Source organism: Trichoderma gamsii (assembly GCF_001481775.2).
Source record: "Trichoderma gamsii strain T6085 chromosome Unknown Scaffold_36.2, whole genome shotgun sequence".
NCBI lineage: Eukaryota > Fungi > Ascomycota > Sordariomycetes > Hypocreales > Hypocreaceae > Trichoderma > Trichoderma gamsii.
In genome coordinates, this window is record NW_020171373.1 from 269,852 (window position 1) to 289,255 (window position 19,404).

Below are 19,404 nucleotides of genomic sequence, written 5' to 3' on the forward strand. Positions count from 1 at the left end.
TAACGGCGCTACACGCCCCTCCTTCAATACTCTATGGGCTGTGATTGGTCCATTGGAGGCGGGATGCTAGATTGACTCTGCAAACGAGTATCAAACGAAATCGGGGTTGATGCTTGAGTCTATGGACATCATCTTCTTTTGGCAGCCGAGCATAGCAATCTTGTGCAATTCGCTTGAGTACTATATCATTAGGCTAACTCGTCATGTTCGTCTTGGAGACTGATGTGCAGATTTCGTACGGGCCTTGATAGTGGCCTATAGACGCTTAATGCTGCCTGATATCGCTTGGACTAGCACCACACGACTATTCACGCATTTCAGCGTATTATACTACAGGCTTGATCAGGGGCACTCGAGAGCTGCAAGCATTTGAGACCACGCCTTGATCTTAACACTAATGTCTTCATTTCTTGCTTCCGTGCTCCGTGCTTCTGCAAATGAATATCGAAAGCTTCTTAGCCCGGTTGTTGCCTTGGTAGGTAGCGCAGGCAACCTTGACTCCTGCGATGCCTCTAGCATTGTTTTTTTTAGCTTTGTATATCCCAACGGGCCGAGACACGGCATCCGTGTTCCATTTTCATTTACATACGAAACACGCCACTTTGATACTATTTGCTTCCCTTTCCTTTTTCTTCTTCTTTTTGCTACGGCAACATCTCGCTAGAAGGCGGCTGAATGACCAACGAGATTACTCTTTGTGAGTAATAGCATCAGAGAGAGAATCGCAAACGCATTACAACGGAATGAAACCGCCCTGCTTGCCACGACCCACCTAACATAACATAAAGCGGGTATAACGCATCACATCAAATTCGAGGCCTCGCCCCCAAAAATCAGTACAGTATTAAGAGGATATTGCCCCTCCCCCTGGTCATCCTAGGGACCATTTGCGGGAACCTGCCTGGATCAGTCCCTGGCAGCCAATAAAGGACCCCTGCTAGGACTTCAAAGGGGAGTTGGGTCAACGGGGCCTTTTCTTCGTGTCTGAAGGGTAGGCATGAGCGTTTACGAGAAGCACTACCTCACTTTGTAAATGAATAACGTAGGTCGAACACTTATCGCCGTATTCCTTTGCATACGTCCTCCGGAAACGAGAAATGCGGCATGTTGAGGTTTTTATTACACAAATATAGTCAGGCGGGATCAAACTTGTAAGCATAGATGTATATTTTCATGCAAGCCGAGCCAGCTGATGGATGCCACGAGAAGAGAGATTCGCATACCTACAAAGTACCATCCACCGTGCATCTTGCAGCCACCGTCTGTTAGCAGCATTCGGGATACCAGTAGCTCCGCAGTGAAGGAAGGAACAAGAAGGGGGAAAACTAGGAAAACCAACAGCGGCAACGAAAAGAAGGCCTTCTCTAAACCCTTTTCACTCTCCCCTGCTTCTAACCCCACGCTTGCGCATCTCAGCTACATAACATTGCTGCAAACGAGCGTGGCTTATAAATATCACATCTTACATACGACACAGCATTTCTCTTTAACTCTCTCTCTCTCTGTGCTGGAATCCACACCGTCAAGAAGGCAGTTGGGTACTGGGTAGTGCTACCTACTCCAAGAACGATCACTTATACCAACCCGGCCCTGTTCACCGGACAAGGAGTAAACGTTCCTTTGTTCGTCCTCCTTGCTTGCTTGCTCCCCCCTCTCCCCTCTTTTACCAAGCAGCGCTGCCGATTCGCTGCACGCTAGAGACAAAAACGGCTTTTCACAGAAGCAAAGAAGATACTAAATGTCTTACGCAGGACGCCATGCATAGGTAGGTACTTGTTACTAGCACTGTCGCAGTCTAGGTGGCTCTGGTAGCGGTACTGCCACCGCAAAGGTAGAAAATGATATTATGGCATGTACTCCATACGGAGTGTGATGCATCCATCATCCAATACTATATCAAGTAAAAAGCTCAAACGGGTTCAAAGCGAGTCCCAGTCACGAGAAGGAGAAGGCAAGTGGGCTTCATTTTCCACGAGTCAAGGGAGCGAGAGAAGGAAGCCCACTTTTGACGTAGTCCATTTTCCCTTGGTTGATAGTCCGTTCGGTTGCGAACCTAGGCTAGGGTTTGGATCTTCTCCTGCGTCTGTGCAGATCAAACAAAGTTTCTTGCTTGCGGTGACGATGATGCGAGAAAAAAGAGGCTCCGAACTGAATACTTTCTTAGTCGGTGCGACATACCAGGCTTACAGTATAGTAGATTGAGTAGTAGCTACAGCAGGATTTCGTTCTGATACCCCCGGCCAGCCACGGACGGATGGGTGGGCCTGGACCATGCCAGTTGCATTGATATCTGCGGCGATGGTAGATGATGGACATTCAAGCTTCGTAACAGTTTATATGCGCTTCGAGTTTTGCTAATCCGCGGGTTACTATTTACACACGGATGCTTTTCTGCAGTTATCTTTGCTCTTTTATTGCAGGACAAGACATGACATTACATGACATTACATTACATTGCATTGCTTTATCTTGGCGTATTGGGCTTTGCTCACTTTGAGATGGGTGCATGCCGTCTGCTGGGTCGCAGCATAGTAGCATAGGTCTGGGTCTAACTACATGTACATAGGATTGCCACCGAACGGCAGGGGAACGCACGCGCGCGCAAAAACGAAGTTGCCAGCATTCGCCTCAACATCTGATACGGATACGATGTTTCGGTAGCATGATCCAAATGGAAGGTAGAATATACCCAAGTAGCAGCCAAGGCTCTCATGTAAGCCCGCCCTGTTTTATAGATACAGACCTGCAACGCCAGTTACACATCATCGCAGCCCTTCCATCACCGCTAAGCTCTTCCGATCCATGTAATTAAAGACCCGACTACGGTAATATGCGTAGCACAGCGAATAAACTTTCTGTTTTGATCCATATTATGTAAAATTGTTTCATCTGCAACTAGACGAAAAACAAGACCAATGAATGAAGTAGCATGGATATATATAAGACATTTTTGATTCTTCAATGCAACGAGGCAGGTATGTTATAAGTTGGCTTTTGGGACCTTGTACCCACAGCTCATCCCGGAGTACGCCGGACGTACGTGTTGGTCGTGGGCGCAGCATCCGGCTCATGTACTTGATACGGCTTGCCGTGATATTACCGTACTGTACTACATCATCATCATATATTATTTAGAATCTACTACGTGTTATAATACACAAGGCAGCAGTGTTTATCAATAACCCTCAACAAGTCTTCTTTACCCCCCCCCCCCCTCTGGTCATCCTTTGATGGGAATCCAAAAAAAAAAAAAAATGCTCTGTGCCCCCTTGGGCCTAGGCCCGTTGGGTCTCTCTTCTCCCTCTTCTAGGCGAAAGGCGGGAAAAGAAGCAGCTGAAGGGTCGCGTACCGCGGATATCATTGGACGCTCCCAGCCACGGGAGGGTGAAAAGGAAGGGGAGTGGAGCGAAAAAGGGAAAACATGGCAGCAGGAGAAAAGGGTGTGGGCCGCCCGCGCAGTTTTCTGGTGAGCCGCGAGCGAAATGCTGCCGCTGATAACAAATGAAAAATAGACGGGGGCGGTTGATTGAAAGACAGAGCAGCAGCGGCATCAAATCTAACTAAACTAATTCAACTGTTCAGCAACAAGAGAAGCTGGTCTAGGCTGTGCCGGGCTTAGCAAGCAGGAAGCCATGCATGTAAAAAAGGCCTTGTCTAAGTTGCCCCGGGACAAAGCACTGTACGTAGCTGAATCATTCCGTTTGGATTAGTATCATGCCCAGCTGCCTACCTACTCATCCAGACGGGCTGGCCGTGCCCCTGTAGTTTTGTACAAGTGTCGAGCTAGGCCGGAGTTGCATGCGAGCACTTAACATTCGAGATGTACAAGTAGCATCACCTTTAAGCATAGGCGCACGATTCACAAATCTTAACGGAGCGGCGTCTTTTGCTAATGTTATTGCAAAGCTAAATCGCTGACTTTTACTTTCTATAGTTAATTATTTATAATAAGGCTCTATATATAAGATAACCTAATACTAATTTCCTGCTAGGGCGAGCGCGACCTATGTATTATATATTCTAAACCCTTTATAGCGGCATAGTTACTCTAGAGGATCTATAGATACTGCAGCGGTAATAAAGTCTTATTTAACTATAGCGAGACCTTAAGGTAGTCTTTAATCTAGATAGGAAAGTAAGTTAGCCTATTTTATAATATGCTATAATAGACTCCCTTAAATAGAACTAGTAGTATAAAGGCTTAATGGAGTTCCTAGATTGCTTTTAAAAGATATAAGAGGCTGGGATAGGCTATATATATATAGTTAATTTTTTTAGGTTTTATTATAAAACTAACTGTAGCTTATTTTAATCTCTTAGTAGGAATTTAATGCCCTAGCTAGCGTTCTTTATAACTAGCGCCCTACTTTTAATACATTAAATTTAACCCTAGCACTCCCTAGCAATATAAATAGCTAGGAAGCTTTATTAGCCTATACATAAATAGCCTTACATCCATAGAAGAATAAGGCTAATCTAGTTAGCTTTAGGCTCGCGGCTCACAGCTGCTTTAATGCTACCCTTATTAATAAAATCTAATTAACTAATATATAATATATTTATATTATTATAGTTATATTAGCTTACTTTATATAGTTACTTAAAGAGTTATAAGTATCTCCTCTTATAAATATAATGCCTAATTATATGCCAGTTCCTAACTATAAAGTAATACTTATAAATAAAATAAGAGATTTCTTAATTTCGCCTTATAATCTAAAGTATTCCATAGCTATAGATAACCGTACCCTTCGCTATATTACCTAAAGAGCTTTAATTATCCACATAGCATACTTATATAGCGTAAGCGATTTAATAAATTAGTTACTGGCTTTACTTTATAGCGCAGGTTTTAATAAGCTAGCTTATAAGCGCATAATTAAATAAAGAGAAGAAAATCCAGTATAAGTATAAAAGGTTATTTACTACAGCTTACAAATCTTAGGAATCTACTATAACTTTCCTTTTAACACTCTATATAAGTCTTTTTATGCCTTTTACACTAGTGCAGTATTATAGTGCGCTGCTACACTCCTAGCTTCTCCGCTTAAGAATAGCATTTATAATAATAAAAATAAAAAGTCTAATTCTAAATTTAATAAAGTTATCCTTCTATTAAATAGGCCTCTAGTTAATAATATAGCTAATTAAACTATTAGCATTTTAAAGTAAGTTCGCAAGGGCGGATAGCATATTTAGCTTAGCATATATAGCGTACTAATACTAGGCAGCCCAGAGAGTTAAGTATAAGTAATTTAAGAAATAGTTTATATATTATAAAATATACGCATTTAAGATATTTCTTAAGCATTTACATCTACTCTTAGGCGCCTTATATAAGCTATAAAAATAACCTATTAATAATAAAACTAATTACCCTCCTCTCCCCTTTATATTAATAACTTAAAAATTTTCTAGGTAAGCCTTACTAAATAAATTACTATTTATTAAGCTAATTAATAATATATATAAGTCTCCTCCCCTATACTCTTCTAGCTTTTATATTTTCTAACCTAAAAACAATTCTATCTAACCCTCCGGGGCAAACTTCAGCAGCACTAAGTTTAATTACATTTAGCGCAATAAGCCGCTTAGCACAGCGGGCAAAATTAATTAAAAATATTACATCTTTAACATTTATATCTATATAAATCCCTATAGCTTTAAATAAAAATTCTCTATTTAATATTATAAATTTAAAAATATTAATAATTATAATATATAAATTATAAATTCTAGCTCCTATAAAGCTAATATACTTTCCTTTAAAAACTTTTATATTAAAAGCGTAAATAATAGCTAATTACTCTATTACTATATAGTTAATTATAATTTATATCTTACCTTATATAGTAATTTATAAATCTTTTAAAGTAAATAGTATATCTTAATAATATTTAGCTCTTAGGTAATTTAAAAAATAAGCTCTTAAATAAGCTCCATACAGTAAGTAAAATTTAAATTACATAAAAACTTATATAATAGAAAATATAATTAGCGCCGCTTTACTTTACTAACTTATAGCTAGCCTAAGAGCACATAGTATATGCTATTAAGCCTAACCTTATATAAATATAAGGATCCCGCTTTATATATATATTAAATAAGTTAATTAAAGTAATACTTATAGTTTAGCTAATTATATTTATATTAAGCTATTTAAAGTACCACCTTTATAAATTAAAATTAATTTACTTCTGCTCTTGCTGTCTATTATAAGTATACTATTAACCGCTTTACTTAAAAGAGATAAATATAGCACTAAAAGACTTTAATAAAAAGAGAATCCACTAATAAAGATAAGCGTTAGCAGAGTTACACCGCTTTTAAATAATATATTATAAGGAATATATATAATAATATAAGCCAGCATAGTAATATACTAGGCAAAAGCGCTATTATTTAATCTTAGAGGATTACTTATAATATAGTTTATTTAATTAATATAATTCCTTAATTAAATTTAAAGTTATAAATACGCGCTAATTATATATTAAATAATAAAAATAAAAGTAATAAATATATTTTAACCTCTTACTATAAAGCTAATAACATAATCGCTAACCTTAATTACTATAACCTTATCGCTAATAAAGGCTACTATATTAGCAAGGTTATAACTAAGAATAATTAGTGCTAATAACTTAGCACTATAAAGTATCTTTTAATTAATTAAGTTTAGACACATAGCGGTAACTTTAATAATAACTTTATTAGTAATAGGTACTAGAATCGCACATTCTAAAATTATAGCTACACCGCAGCCGCAGTAATAAAGGGTAAGCTAAGACATTATATAATTTAATTTATTAACCGGAGAATAAAATAGAGATAATATTAAATTCTATATTTATAAATTAATAAATAATTATAAATATTCCTTTATAATTACTATTAAAAGACAAAAATAATTAGTCTAGTAACTGCCTAGTATTATTTATTTAAGAATTATTTTATACTATCCTTTAATAAGCTAAAAAACTTATAGAGTAAGTTACTTACATATTATATCTAACACATATTCTCTAAGCGGCTAACAAAAATATTCACTAAGGAGCGCTAAACTACTAAGCAATTATTTAAGAAAAGAAATTTAAATATTATAGCTGCTATATTAAGCTAAATATATAAATATACCTATACCTATATATATATTTAACCTTACTAAAGCAATTAGCGTAAAAATACTACTCTATAGCCCTCTATATATAATAATTTTAGTATAAAATTTATATAAAAAGATTACTATATATAAAAGGTAATTAATTAATTATAAATCTAAAACCAGCAGAAATTAACTATATTTTTATTATTCTATATTTATAGGAATACTACATAATATATATTACTATAATTATTTACTTACTAAAGATAATAAAAATATTAACTTAAAATTTACACTTAACGCTAAGAGTTAAATAAAAAGAAGGCCTTTATAGTCTTAACCTAAGAGCATAAAAAATAAGAATTATTAAGCTAATTAGCATTAACTCTAGGAGATTTAATAAACTAGGTTTATATTTATATTTAGCTAATACACTCTTTATATAAAGCTAACATAGAAACTCCGCGGCGCTAATATAATAGCGCTTTATAATAAGCTTAAAGTATTACCTAAAAGAGATATATTAATATATGCTATTTAATAAATAAATTAAGAAATTAGGAAAAGATATCTTAAAGAAATCTTTATATATAATCCTAATTTTAGCTTTTTTTATTTTTTTATTCCCTTAATCCTTTATTTAATTTAAAACTCTTTATTTATTAATTAATCTTAATACTTTACCGCTCTGCCTTAAATAATATAGCTCCTCCTACTAATAGCAATTCTATCTCTAAGCATAACCTAGCTATAATATACATAGATAATATTAAAGGTAAAGTAATCCTAATAATTAGTATATTTTAAGGCAGTCTTAGAGAGGAATATTATCTAGCAATTACTAAATCTAAGCCTAAGCTTTTAATTCTCACAGGCTATAATGCTAAAAAGCTTTAGTTTATTATTAGCGCTATTACAAAGGCTAACCCTAAGGTTACCATTAAATCTCTTAATCTTAATTTTAAATCTGTCGTAGAAGTAAAAAAGGCAGCCGCTACTGTAAACTCTTAGGATAATATACCATATATTAATGTCTTCTGCCACTACATAGCTATTATAAGTACTCTATATAAAACCACAGTTAATGGATTTAAAAGGCAGCTGGGCGTTAACTATATCACTCCTTAGGTATTCACTAACAGCATCTTACCTAAGATTCTTAAGTCACAGAGCCTATAAATTATACTTCTTAGTAGTAATAGCTACCGCTAGGGCCCTATCCATTAGCATAACCCTAACTTTAAGGTAGTATTTAATAGCTTAGCTTTATTAGAATAATATCAGTAGCTAATAATCTCTATTATCTCATTATATAGGGTAGTAAAAATTATAATAAATAGCACACTTATAGCTAGTTAAAAATAGCGGTTTAGCTTTTCACTCTTTATTTAAGCAAAGTGCTTAAAAAGAAAGCGTAAGTTTTTAATATTAACCCTAGTGTAATTATAACCCCCTTAAGAGTAAATATTAACTAAGCCAGTAAGTTTAAAGATATTAGTAAGTTTTCTTTTTATACTAATATAAAAATATACTTTATTTTACTAATTTTTACTTTAATTTAAATTAATTTAGAGCTTAGTAATAATAAAGTAGTTAATAGCTAGCTAAAGTATAAGAGTAAGGAGGCTAGTATTGCAATAGCTATATATGCCTCCTTTAACTAGGATCTTATAGGTAAGCATTTAAATATTTAAATATTAGGCCCTAAACTTATTCTAACTTATATTAAGACTACACTAGCGCATATCTCTTAGACTACTAGGTTTTAAACCTATATATATATACTGTTTAACTATGGGCATTTAGTGAAGTTAAAGCTATATAGCTCTAAAAGTAAATAGAAAAGCTTACTAATAAGAAGTTCTTATTCTAAGTTATTTTAATCTAATTATACTACTACTTAAGATTTAAGATATATATACTTATTATAAATAAATAAATATAAATAAAAAATATATCTTAATTTAACTAATAGGCAGACATTTACTTAACTACTAATACTATTTACCTTATACAGTTTTATAAATTTATAAAAATAGCAGCTTACTAGTGTTTTATATTTAATAAAGGGCATATAATTAAAAAAAAAAAATAAGTCTTTAAGTAATAACTAAAACACCCAGTAATTAAAGCTCGCTTATAATATATATTTACTATTAAAAAGATTCTTATAAATACCACTTACTTAAGTTAATAGCTATTTACCTAGCGGGCGCTAAGTTATAAGTTATTATAAGCGGCTTAAGCTTAAATAATAATTAATAAGGCTAATTTAAGGAAAATCCCTAATAGCTAGTTTAATTTACTCTTATTTAACTATTCTTTACCCCTTTCCTAGCACTATAAATCCTAAGATTATATAGTAAATCTTTAAATGCAGGTATTTACACACTTATAATTATTATTAATTACTATTTAATAACCCCGTAAAGATAATGTAAATATTTTATTTTATTATAGTAGTAAAATAAAATAAAATCCACAGCAGCTATAACCTCTTTTATAACTTAGCTATAAAGATATATAAAAGAAAACAGGATATAATTACTTAAAAAAGTAAATAGAAGGTAACCTTCCATTAACTAAGAGTTATCTATTACCTTAAAAGAATATATCTTATAACTTATATTACTTAATATAGCAGTTAAATTAAGGCTATAAAAATAATATTAGCTATAGCTTTAAGTATACTATTAGCTATAGCTATACTAAACTAGCTATAAAGAGATACTGCTTTAACGCATTATATAAGGTAGCATTGCCTTTATATATAATATAAGGTAATATAACTTCTGTATATAATAAAGGCAGAACTACCTTTATATTATACTAAGTAACACACTTAAAATCCCTATATACACCCATTAACAGTTAAATCTTTATTTCTATAGATATATAAAATATATATAAACTAAAGCCTTTTTCCACTAATTATAAATTTTAAGCTTTATACTAGAAACTTCTATAAATACCTATATAAGAAGTAAATAATACTATATATTAAATAAGTTATTTACTATTATTAATATTAAAAAAGGAGCTAAGATATATAAAATAAAGTCTTACACAAAGCTAACTCTTATAGCACTTAGCTATCTTATAGAAAGTATTCTTAGTTATAGATAAGTTTAAAACTTTACTATTAATAGCGTATATAACTAAGGCTTTATTTATTTATTTCTCTTCCTCTTTTAATTCCTAGCATTTTAAGTAGCATTTAATATATATACTTTAAATAGTTAATTACTATTATAATAAGGTTAACATTAATAAATTCCTTAATATTATAGGCTAGTATACTATAACCCTAAGATTACCGCTCTTTATCTTACTATAAAGGTTTAAGTAAATTACTTATATATATAATATAAGTATACTAAAGACTTAAACTTAGGCTTTATTACCCCTAATACATACACTACACTTAATATTATTTACTATAAGAACTTAGCGCCTAGTGTAATTACTGTAACTATACTAACTAGCAGCACTATTATTTTCTATTAGGGCCTTAATATATAGCTATACCTATACAGCCCTATTATTATATACTTAGCTTAGTGCAGCGGCTTATATATAAATGTAAATAAGATATTACTACACTAAGTTAAAATCTAAGAGTTAAGCATTAACTATTTTACTTAAGTCTAGGCAAATTAGGCTCTTATTAATTAAGGTAATAAATAAAGTGTAACTATTCCATTAAGCCTTAAGGCCAGAAACTATATTATCTAATATAAAATCCTTGTATATATTACTCCTAATTATTAACTTTCTCTTAAAGTAAATAGCATTAATTTAACTTACTTAGTGTATATAGTGCCTAGAGTGCAAATAGCATATAAAATTACCCGCAGTGCATTAATTTTACTATTACTAAGTTAAGCTCTAAGTTACTTCCTATTAAAACTGCAGTAACCGCGCTTTATAAATCCATTAATTTAGGCATTTTATTTAACCCTTACACTATAATTACAAACTACACTATCCCTAGCCTAGCTTTATAGTAAGGCTAAATTTAAAGAATGTAATATAAGTTTCTATAGCAAGGTCTTTATTACACAAAGTTTACTACAGAAGTATAAGTTATAGAACTACCTTAAGTATATTTAGTATTAAAAGTTTATTTATATAAAAGCCGTAAATAATTTAATATACTTAGTTTACTTTAATAATATTATCTTTAAGTAATAGAGATTAATGCCTTCTAAGAGAGATTCCTATATTAAATTTCCTATAAGTAAAACTATAGTGTGTAACTAAAGAGATTTATATCTTATAAACTCCTTTTAAGTTTAAATAAAACTTATATATAGTAGGTTTTATTACTATAAAAGAATAAATAAGCTAATGCAAAACTAGCGCTTTTAATAAACTATAAATTAATATAGCAGTATTTATTTAAAAAAACCATTAAGAATTCTTTCACTTAAATAACACTTAATTAATTCCTAGCCTAATTTAAAAGGCAAGCCTACTATTTATTTTATTCTTACGCAGCGTTTAATTTATATTTACTTAGTTATAATTAAATATAACTAACTTAGTGTAATATAAATTTAATTCTTTAATAAAAAGATAAAAGCTTATGCTAATTAATAATAAACTTATTAATTATATTAATAATATAAATTAAATTATTTAGTAAGTATACTAAGTATATTTATAAAGATCTTAAAGATTATTACTTTAGCTAAAGGCGGCAGTTAATATATTAGTAATATAAAGTAATTAATTAGCAATAATAAAAGTGTCTTTGTAATATTATATATAGAGCGTCCCTTTTATAAACTTAGCTTTAAAGCTAATTTTAAATTTAAATTCTTTATTATCTAGCTTCTTCCTATTATTAAATTTAAAATAAGTAAGTCTTTATTTAAAGATACGCTAAAGCTCTATCGCTAATTTACCTTTACTTAAAACTTATGCCCTATTTAAAACACTATATCTTTATAAATAATACTTAATAGTTATCTACGCTTACGCTACCGTCGCATTTTACTAAATATCTTAACTTTAGCAAAGGAACCTATAGCTTAAGAGCCTAATAAGAAAAGAAAGATTATTATTATAGCTTATAACATATATTATAAAAAAAAAATTACTATAAGTCATAAGTTACTAGAATAGCTTAATAATAAGCTATAATCTTTAGGTTCTTTAATAAAATATAATTTATAGTGTAAGGGGTAATAACTATATATAGCTTATAAATATATAAGCAGGATGTGTAACTATTAGGTATTATAAGGTAACGCAGCCTAAATAGTGTAGCAACTGCGCTCATTACCCTATAATAAAGCAATTTAATTATTTTATACACTTTACTTATTTATAGAACTTAAGTTATCGCTAGCTCTTTTAGTGCATTATTTACTAGCGTAAAATAGTCTTAAGTTTAAACTATTAAATAAATATATTATTGCTTATCCGCCACTTTTTCCCATTTAAGTTAGCTCACTACCTTTAAGAGAGTTACTAAAATTAACTTACCTTTAAATTAAAAGGTACGCTTAGTAATATTAACTAAAATAAGAATAAGCCTAAAGATTATCTTAATACTAATAAGTAATGCATTATATTAATTCAGCTATAGTTCCCCAAATCTAAATAATGCTTTATATAATAGGCTATCTTTACTAAGACCGCTTTGCAATAAAAGAATTTATTATATAAATATAAGCAAATGGATAAATATTAACATTACTAATTAAACTGCTCTTAATACACTATCTTTCTATCTAAAAGTTAACTATCCTATTTTACTAATATTTAATATAAATCTCTTTTTAAAAGATCTTATTAATTAGTAATTAATTTATTATTTTTACTTTTTAGTAAGTTTATTAATATATTAGGCTTTTATATATTACTTTTATACCTAATATCTTTATTAATATAATATTATATTAAGTTTATAATTAATATTAAATAATTACCATTTATTACTATAAATACATAAGCAGCAGCACTAAGTATAGCCTTTTTTAATAAAGCAATATTAATTTTATTACTAAAACTAACTTAAGATTTAATTATAGCTATAGCAGCTATTTAAATCTTAAGTATTATAGTAATAGCGTATGCAAAAGATAAGTTTACTATGCAGCTCCTTTAAGATAGTATAAAGATAAGGAAGCAAATAAGGGTCTTTAAACACTAAGCCTCCACAGAGCTTCCTATACCGCCTAATTATAATAAAAACAGCTAAAAAAGGGCTATTTTATTTACAACATAGGGAACATTTAACTAAGTGTTATATATATGCTTAATTTAGCTACTAAGAATTTATATTAATTTGCAATTAATAGCCTGCACTATCTCTATTACTAGACTATAGAAGTTAAAACGCCTTTAGTAATCCCTATACTAGGAGATTTTATAGATATATTAAATCTAGAAAGCAGTAAGGCAGTCGCAAGCAGAATTAACTTTACTATTTTCCATACCTCTTATAAATTATAAGCACTCTTTAATAAAGTACTATAGAAATATTACAGTAAATGTAATTTATTACTTAAGTTTACAGAGAGTATATATTATAAACTGCTATTATAAGCGCAGTCTCTGCCTTTTAATTTAATAAGAGGTAAAAAAAGCAGCTATACTAAAACCATTATACAGTAAGCAAATTAACTATATTACCTCTTTATTCTAAGAATACTAGATATAGCTTACTTACTAAAATAGCATATACTTGCATATTATTATTACTAATGTATTTAAGCTATTTATATAATTGCCTTATTTATTATAATACCTTAAGTTATTTACCTTAGCTTAAGCTATTCTAAAAGCTATTTATACAGCCTTAATAAACCACTTAAAACGCCTAGTACTAACCTTTTATAAAAATTTTAAAAATACTACTTACTTTATATTCTAGCAAATAAGTCTTATTTACCTTATAAATACTATAGTATCTAAAGCTAAGAGCAGTAGCCTTAAATAAAAGTTTTATTTAAAGCTTTACCTTACTAAAATAAAAAATTTATATAGCTCTTTTTATATATTTAAAGTTATTATATAAAGTCTTTTAGTAATAATAATTACAGGAGGGTACTTTTAACTACTATAAAATGCATTATATTACCGCTAAGCTTAAACTCTTAGGGCAATATTATACTATAGCTATTCACAGCTATGCTTTAAATGCTAATAAAAAGAATATAGAGATTTTATAAATATTTAACCTAAACCTTGCGTTAGAAAATTATAACGCTACGCGCGCTAGTAACTAGGCAGGTAATTATAAAGAGTTAATAGCACTTAATAAGTTTACAACCGGCTTAATAGGAGAAACTAATTTAAATATAATAGTGCGTTAATTTTATTAGTAAGATCCCTATTACTAACACTCTATAAGTAAAATATTATATAAATCTAATTATATAGTAAGTTTACTAACTAACCTAAGATAAGCAAATACTATGCTATAATAGTACATCTAGCTCTTATATTCTACCATAATATTACAGATAAATAGCTTAAGAGTAAAAAGGTAAATAAAGTAAAAGCTTAGCTTAGCTCTATAGCCTAAGGGCATTTTCTAGCGCTACTTACTTATGCAAAGCTTAGTAAGCTACCTGCTTATAAGGCAGAATAAATACTTAAGTAAATTTAAAATAGTAAAAAAAGCTATAACCTTAAGTGTCCTTAGCCTTATTTCTAGCATTAGCTACACTTAACCTACAATTATATAATTAGCTATAATAAAGGCGGAAGCTATTCCTACGGGATCTTAAGAGAATATTCTTAATAGCTAGTAAGTAAAGTACCTAAAGCTTATACATAAATTAGAGCGACCCCGCTTATACCCTCTGTAATTATACTAATAGCTTATTCTTAGCTTATAGCAAAAGTTAGTCTTACTTATTACTATATAACTCTAAACTTTTATACTTTTATATCTTTAGGCTCTATATAGCTAAATAAAGTAAAAAGCTATATATATAAATTCCGCCCTTATTTATTTACCTTATTTTAAGGTCTAACCTTTTAATAAAAATCACCATTGCGAGAATAATAAACTGCGCATAACTATATCTTACATTAACTAATTAATTATCTAATTAAACACTAAAATATACAGTTAAATATTAACATAAATAAGCAGAAGAGTAAACATTTATCAACTAAAGAAAGCCTTACTATCCTTCTATAAGACTATATTTCCAGACCTAAGTCACATTTCTTATTACCCAAGTGACACGCTTAGAAGACGCAAGCAATAGCATCATCGGTATTATCACCTCGCCAGCTCCAGCATACAACTAGTACCTATGCCTTAGGGAAACAACAGTCATCCTTTAATAGCCACTCTTTTCATCTTTTTGTGGTCCCTGTGCTCTCCCCCGCGCAAAAAAAAGACATCATCGCCTGGCGAGATATCAGACAGGCCTAAAAGCAATGCAAGGCTACAATTACGGGCAAAAATGTACGTATCCATCAGCAATAAGCCCTGGCGCTATGCTTTTGTATCCGCCCTCCACGCAGGGGCTGGCTGACGCGGATCGGGGGGGATCGAATTTGGGTGTCGGTGGATCATGGATTCATGGGTAGGCAATAGGTAACGCAAAGCAAAGCTTGAGCAAAGCACAGTACGCACGGTTGGTTATATAGAGCCTCGTGATGGGATTGCGGCCTGTTTGTTTGTTTGTTTGTATTAGTGCGTGGTCCATCAAAGAACATTGAACCTTGCTCTTGCAAAGGGGCCGAAAAGAGCATCTAAATGAAAATTTCAGTTACCATCTTTTTTTAGCTGTCATACTTGTAGCAGATCAGCATCAGCACCCGGCATCATCTGTTCTCGTCATCAAGTCTGCGGAACACGACTCCGTTTTCTTGAAGGGGGCAAGCGAGGCCATTCCAAGTGGAGCAGCCGGACGCCGGGTACGAGACGAGATATGCTCGGTTGAAATTTTGTCTTGCTGCCATTACCGCCATTGCCACGTTTGCCGGGCCAACAGCGAAGCTATTACGGTACATGTATATTCACTCTGCGCAACGTGAAGCGGATATAGCTTGATGCTGGTAAAACATGGATAGTGTTTTCCTCGCCGTGGCTTCTCCAAGGCTCGTATAAATGCCACTTACTGAGCACCACCAGTATAGTCTGCTCGTATGAATTTTGCCCCATAGACGCAAAAGTGGCAGATCAGATCCCTACCCTCACAGGCACCTGGACCCTTTTTCGTACTACTGCTGCTAGCACTACCCAGTAAAATACCACTTCGTACTTGAAGGGAATGGGACGAAAACGGGGAACACGGCCAGGAAGCAGGCAAGCAAAAAGGCGGCAGCAGAATTCATTAGCTTACGGCTAGCTATTTGAGCAAAAGAAAGAAAAAAAGCGGCGGCGAAATGGCTCCCAAGGCGTTAGCCTAAAAAGCAAAGATGCTAACAGGCATGTACTTGTACAACTGCTATTACTTGCCCAGGCATTGATGTCTTACTACGATCTGTATACGTCTGTAGAATATTATGTGTCACTGGGGGCTGACTGTTGCGGAGGCATCAAGCGAGCAACAGACGCCGTCATCTCGTCTTGCTCCTATTTTCGGCATCAAGAATGAGCCGTGTTGCAAGTCAAGCTGGTGATGTGAGTGATGAAGCAAGAGAGGAATGTTGAGAGTTTCTGGATGCATATACCGTTGTATGTGCCCCCGGTCGCTTTATGCCTTTTAAAGCCCCAACCCTGCAACATTCAGGTGGTGGTGGCAGAACTAGAAGTAGAACTAGCAGCAGGACTTGTATGTAGGCTACAAGGTGTAATTGATCAATGTTCAAGGCATTTTGGCGGCACAGTATGGGTGTTGATGCAGGGGTGCAATTAGAGAGAGGGGAGCCAGAGAAGAGACATGGACCGTCTGCCTCCTTTGCGAAGTAAAAGATAAACAAGGAAGAGATGAACATTAATTAACTCACTACAGCGATTTGAAGCGCCATCAGGCAGAACAAAAGGCCGGCTGCGGGTGTTTCGGGGCAGAGAAAAAAGAAAAATGGCAGCATCACGCAAAAGTCACGACCGTTTCCAGGCGCCGTGTCAGTCAGCTGGGCTCGTCAAGGATCACTCACTCACCCTCTGCTTCCCACTGTCCTGTCCTCCACTGCCCAGTCCTTACCCACTCCAACCGCTAAAATGCAAAATGCCCAGGCTCAGCTGCTCAACTGCCTGTTGGTGCTGAATCTTGTCCACGGCCCATCCATGCGCGCAGTGCAGGGGGGCTTCGCGGGTTGCCGCCACAGTCGGGTCGGCGTGATGCGTGATGCGGTTGAGCATTTGATTGAGAGAGACTAGCGGTCCGTTTAGCAGTTCTAGCTGGAGACAGTCGCTGCAAAATGCGCTGCAGGCGGTCATTCAGGACCCCGCAGAACGGTCACTGCGTGCTGTACAGGTACTTTCAGTGGACGTGCTTGTAAGTACCGGCCAGGCGGCAAACACCTCGCACGGCTGCATTGTTGAGAGCAGTCGGCGTGTATCCATCTGCACGCAGTGACATTGCTCACGAGGGTAGAACATGTCGACGCGACAGGGGCCGCAGACGCGCAGTGGAAGTAAATTGGATGGATGGATGGATGGATGATGGATGGAGATGCCCGTTGCGACTCGGAGGACTTGCTGCTTGGGCATAGACCTGCAGACGGTGCCGGTACAGAGTTGGATGGTGTGGGCAGTGGGCAAAAGCGGTACAGTCATTGAGAGCATTACATACAAGGGGGGCAGCCTCAAATCCAGATTGATACGATTTGATACCTGGGCATATCCACCTCAACTGCGCTCGTCGGAAAGCCGGGCATAAAACAGGCGTCGTGTCCGTTTCTGATTACAGTATCAAGTACATGGAGAATGGAGAATGGAGAATGGAGAATAGAGAATAGAGAATGGATCCTTTGCTGGAGCGTGGCGTAGTCATTTAGCACTGCGAGAATTAACATTCAAATGGAGATGAAAAGATGGAAAATAAATTTCATACAAGGCCAGACCCAAAAGACGCCCCTCGCTCCAGTCTCGTTCGGTGACCCTCCTCGGGCTGGCGTAGCGCAATTACGCTCCATCAATGTCGCTAGCTGCTCCGTTTGCTGGGTACGAGGAGCGCTTTGGAGCTCCAGGGCGCTGTGGGCTTCGCCTTGCCTCTCATTGGGCAGGATTGGCGTGGCGCCGCCGCGTACTCTGCGCTCAGAGGTACCTGGAGCATGCCCCGAGAGGCCTGCGCGGCGTGGGTACTGCCCGGCGCAGGTACCGCGTGAGAGCCAGCCCCATGCCCAGCGCCAGTGCCTCCGCCAGCTTCTCCATCTCGAGATCCAGCCCAGCCCAGCCCAGCCCATCCTCGCATCCGCCATCGCGACATCCATCCGCGCACAGTACCGTGCCAGTACCAGTACCAGCGCGCCAGTAACCACCTCTGCTCTAGGTAGCTCTCATCCACAACTCGCAGTCAATGCCTCCTCCGACGCCGACGACTCCCCCCGTGGCCGCCGCCGAGCCGCCATGGCCGTGGCCAAATCCAGAGCCATCGCCAGAAGCGCGAAACCTCAGCGACGCCGAAACAGAAACGAGCCGTACCCATGCCATGGCAGCCGACGCAGCCAACCAGCCCGCTTGAACTCGTCAGCCCTTCTCGTCGTGCTTCTCGTCACCCCCCTCCTTCAGCGTCCCTTTTTCTGGGGCCGGGGGGGTTCCCTTCCCTTTCTGCTGCTGTTCTTGTGCACCTCTCCTGGAACCCATAACCGATTGCCCCCCCTTCTCATTTTAGCATCTGGTTCATGTCTTCCATGCGCTGCTCTCTTGTGCTGTGCTCGTCAGTTGTACCGCCGGCTTCTGGCCTGGTTCCGCGTTTTGATGCTAGGGATGCATGTCAGCAAAGCGTTCCTTGCCTGGTCCGGCGGCGTTTTAGCACCGCTGGCTGGGCTCCTTTGGCTCTTTTGGCTCTTTTGGCTCTTGTGGCTCTTTTGGCTCTTGTGGCTCTTTCGGACGCCATCCATACCTCGCCGGTACGTACCACTTTGGCCAGACGAGGGACTAGCGGTGCGAGCTAGCGGTGCTACTGCCATGAATTAGCGGTGCTGCTACCTCACACGAGCACAGGCTGCCATGTACGATACAGCACCTGGTGCTCTGCTCTGCTTTCTCGGGCAGTCTACACCAACCAAGAGCCAAAAGACTACAAGCCTCAAGGCTAATTCTCTCTTCGTCGGCCCTGTTCAAGAAACCCCAAATCCAAATCCAAATCCAAATCCAAATCCAAATCCAGGCAGAGCAAGACGAAAGAGGCAATCAAGAAACGCGGGCTAAAGAA

At 35.2% G+C, this 19,404-nt stretch overlaps 1 protein-coding gene across 1 annotated transcript; it reads left to right on the top strand.

Annotated features, from left to right (window-relative positions):
* Positions 1-18,047: 18,047 nt before the first annotated feature.
* On the top strand, positions 18,048-19,166 carry TGAM01_v208546 (hypothetical protein; the record flags this gene model as incomplete). The annotated part of the gene is made up of 1 exon (XM_018806694.1): positions 18,048-19,166. One exon carries the CDS (start codon positions 18,048-18,050, stop codon positions 19,164-19,166), a length of 1,119 nt encoding a protein of 372 aa, XP_018660164.1.
* Positions 19,167-19,404: the final 238 nt, after the last annotated feature.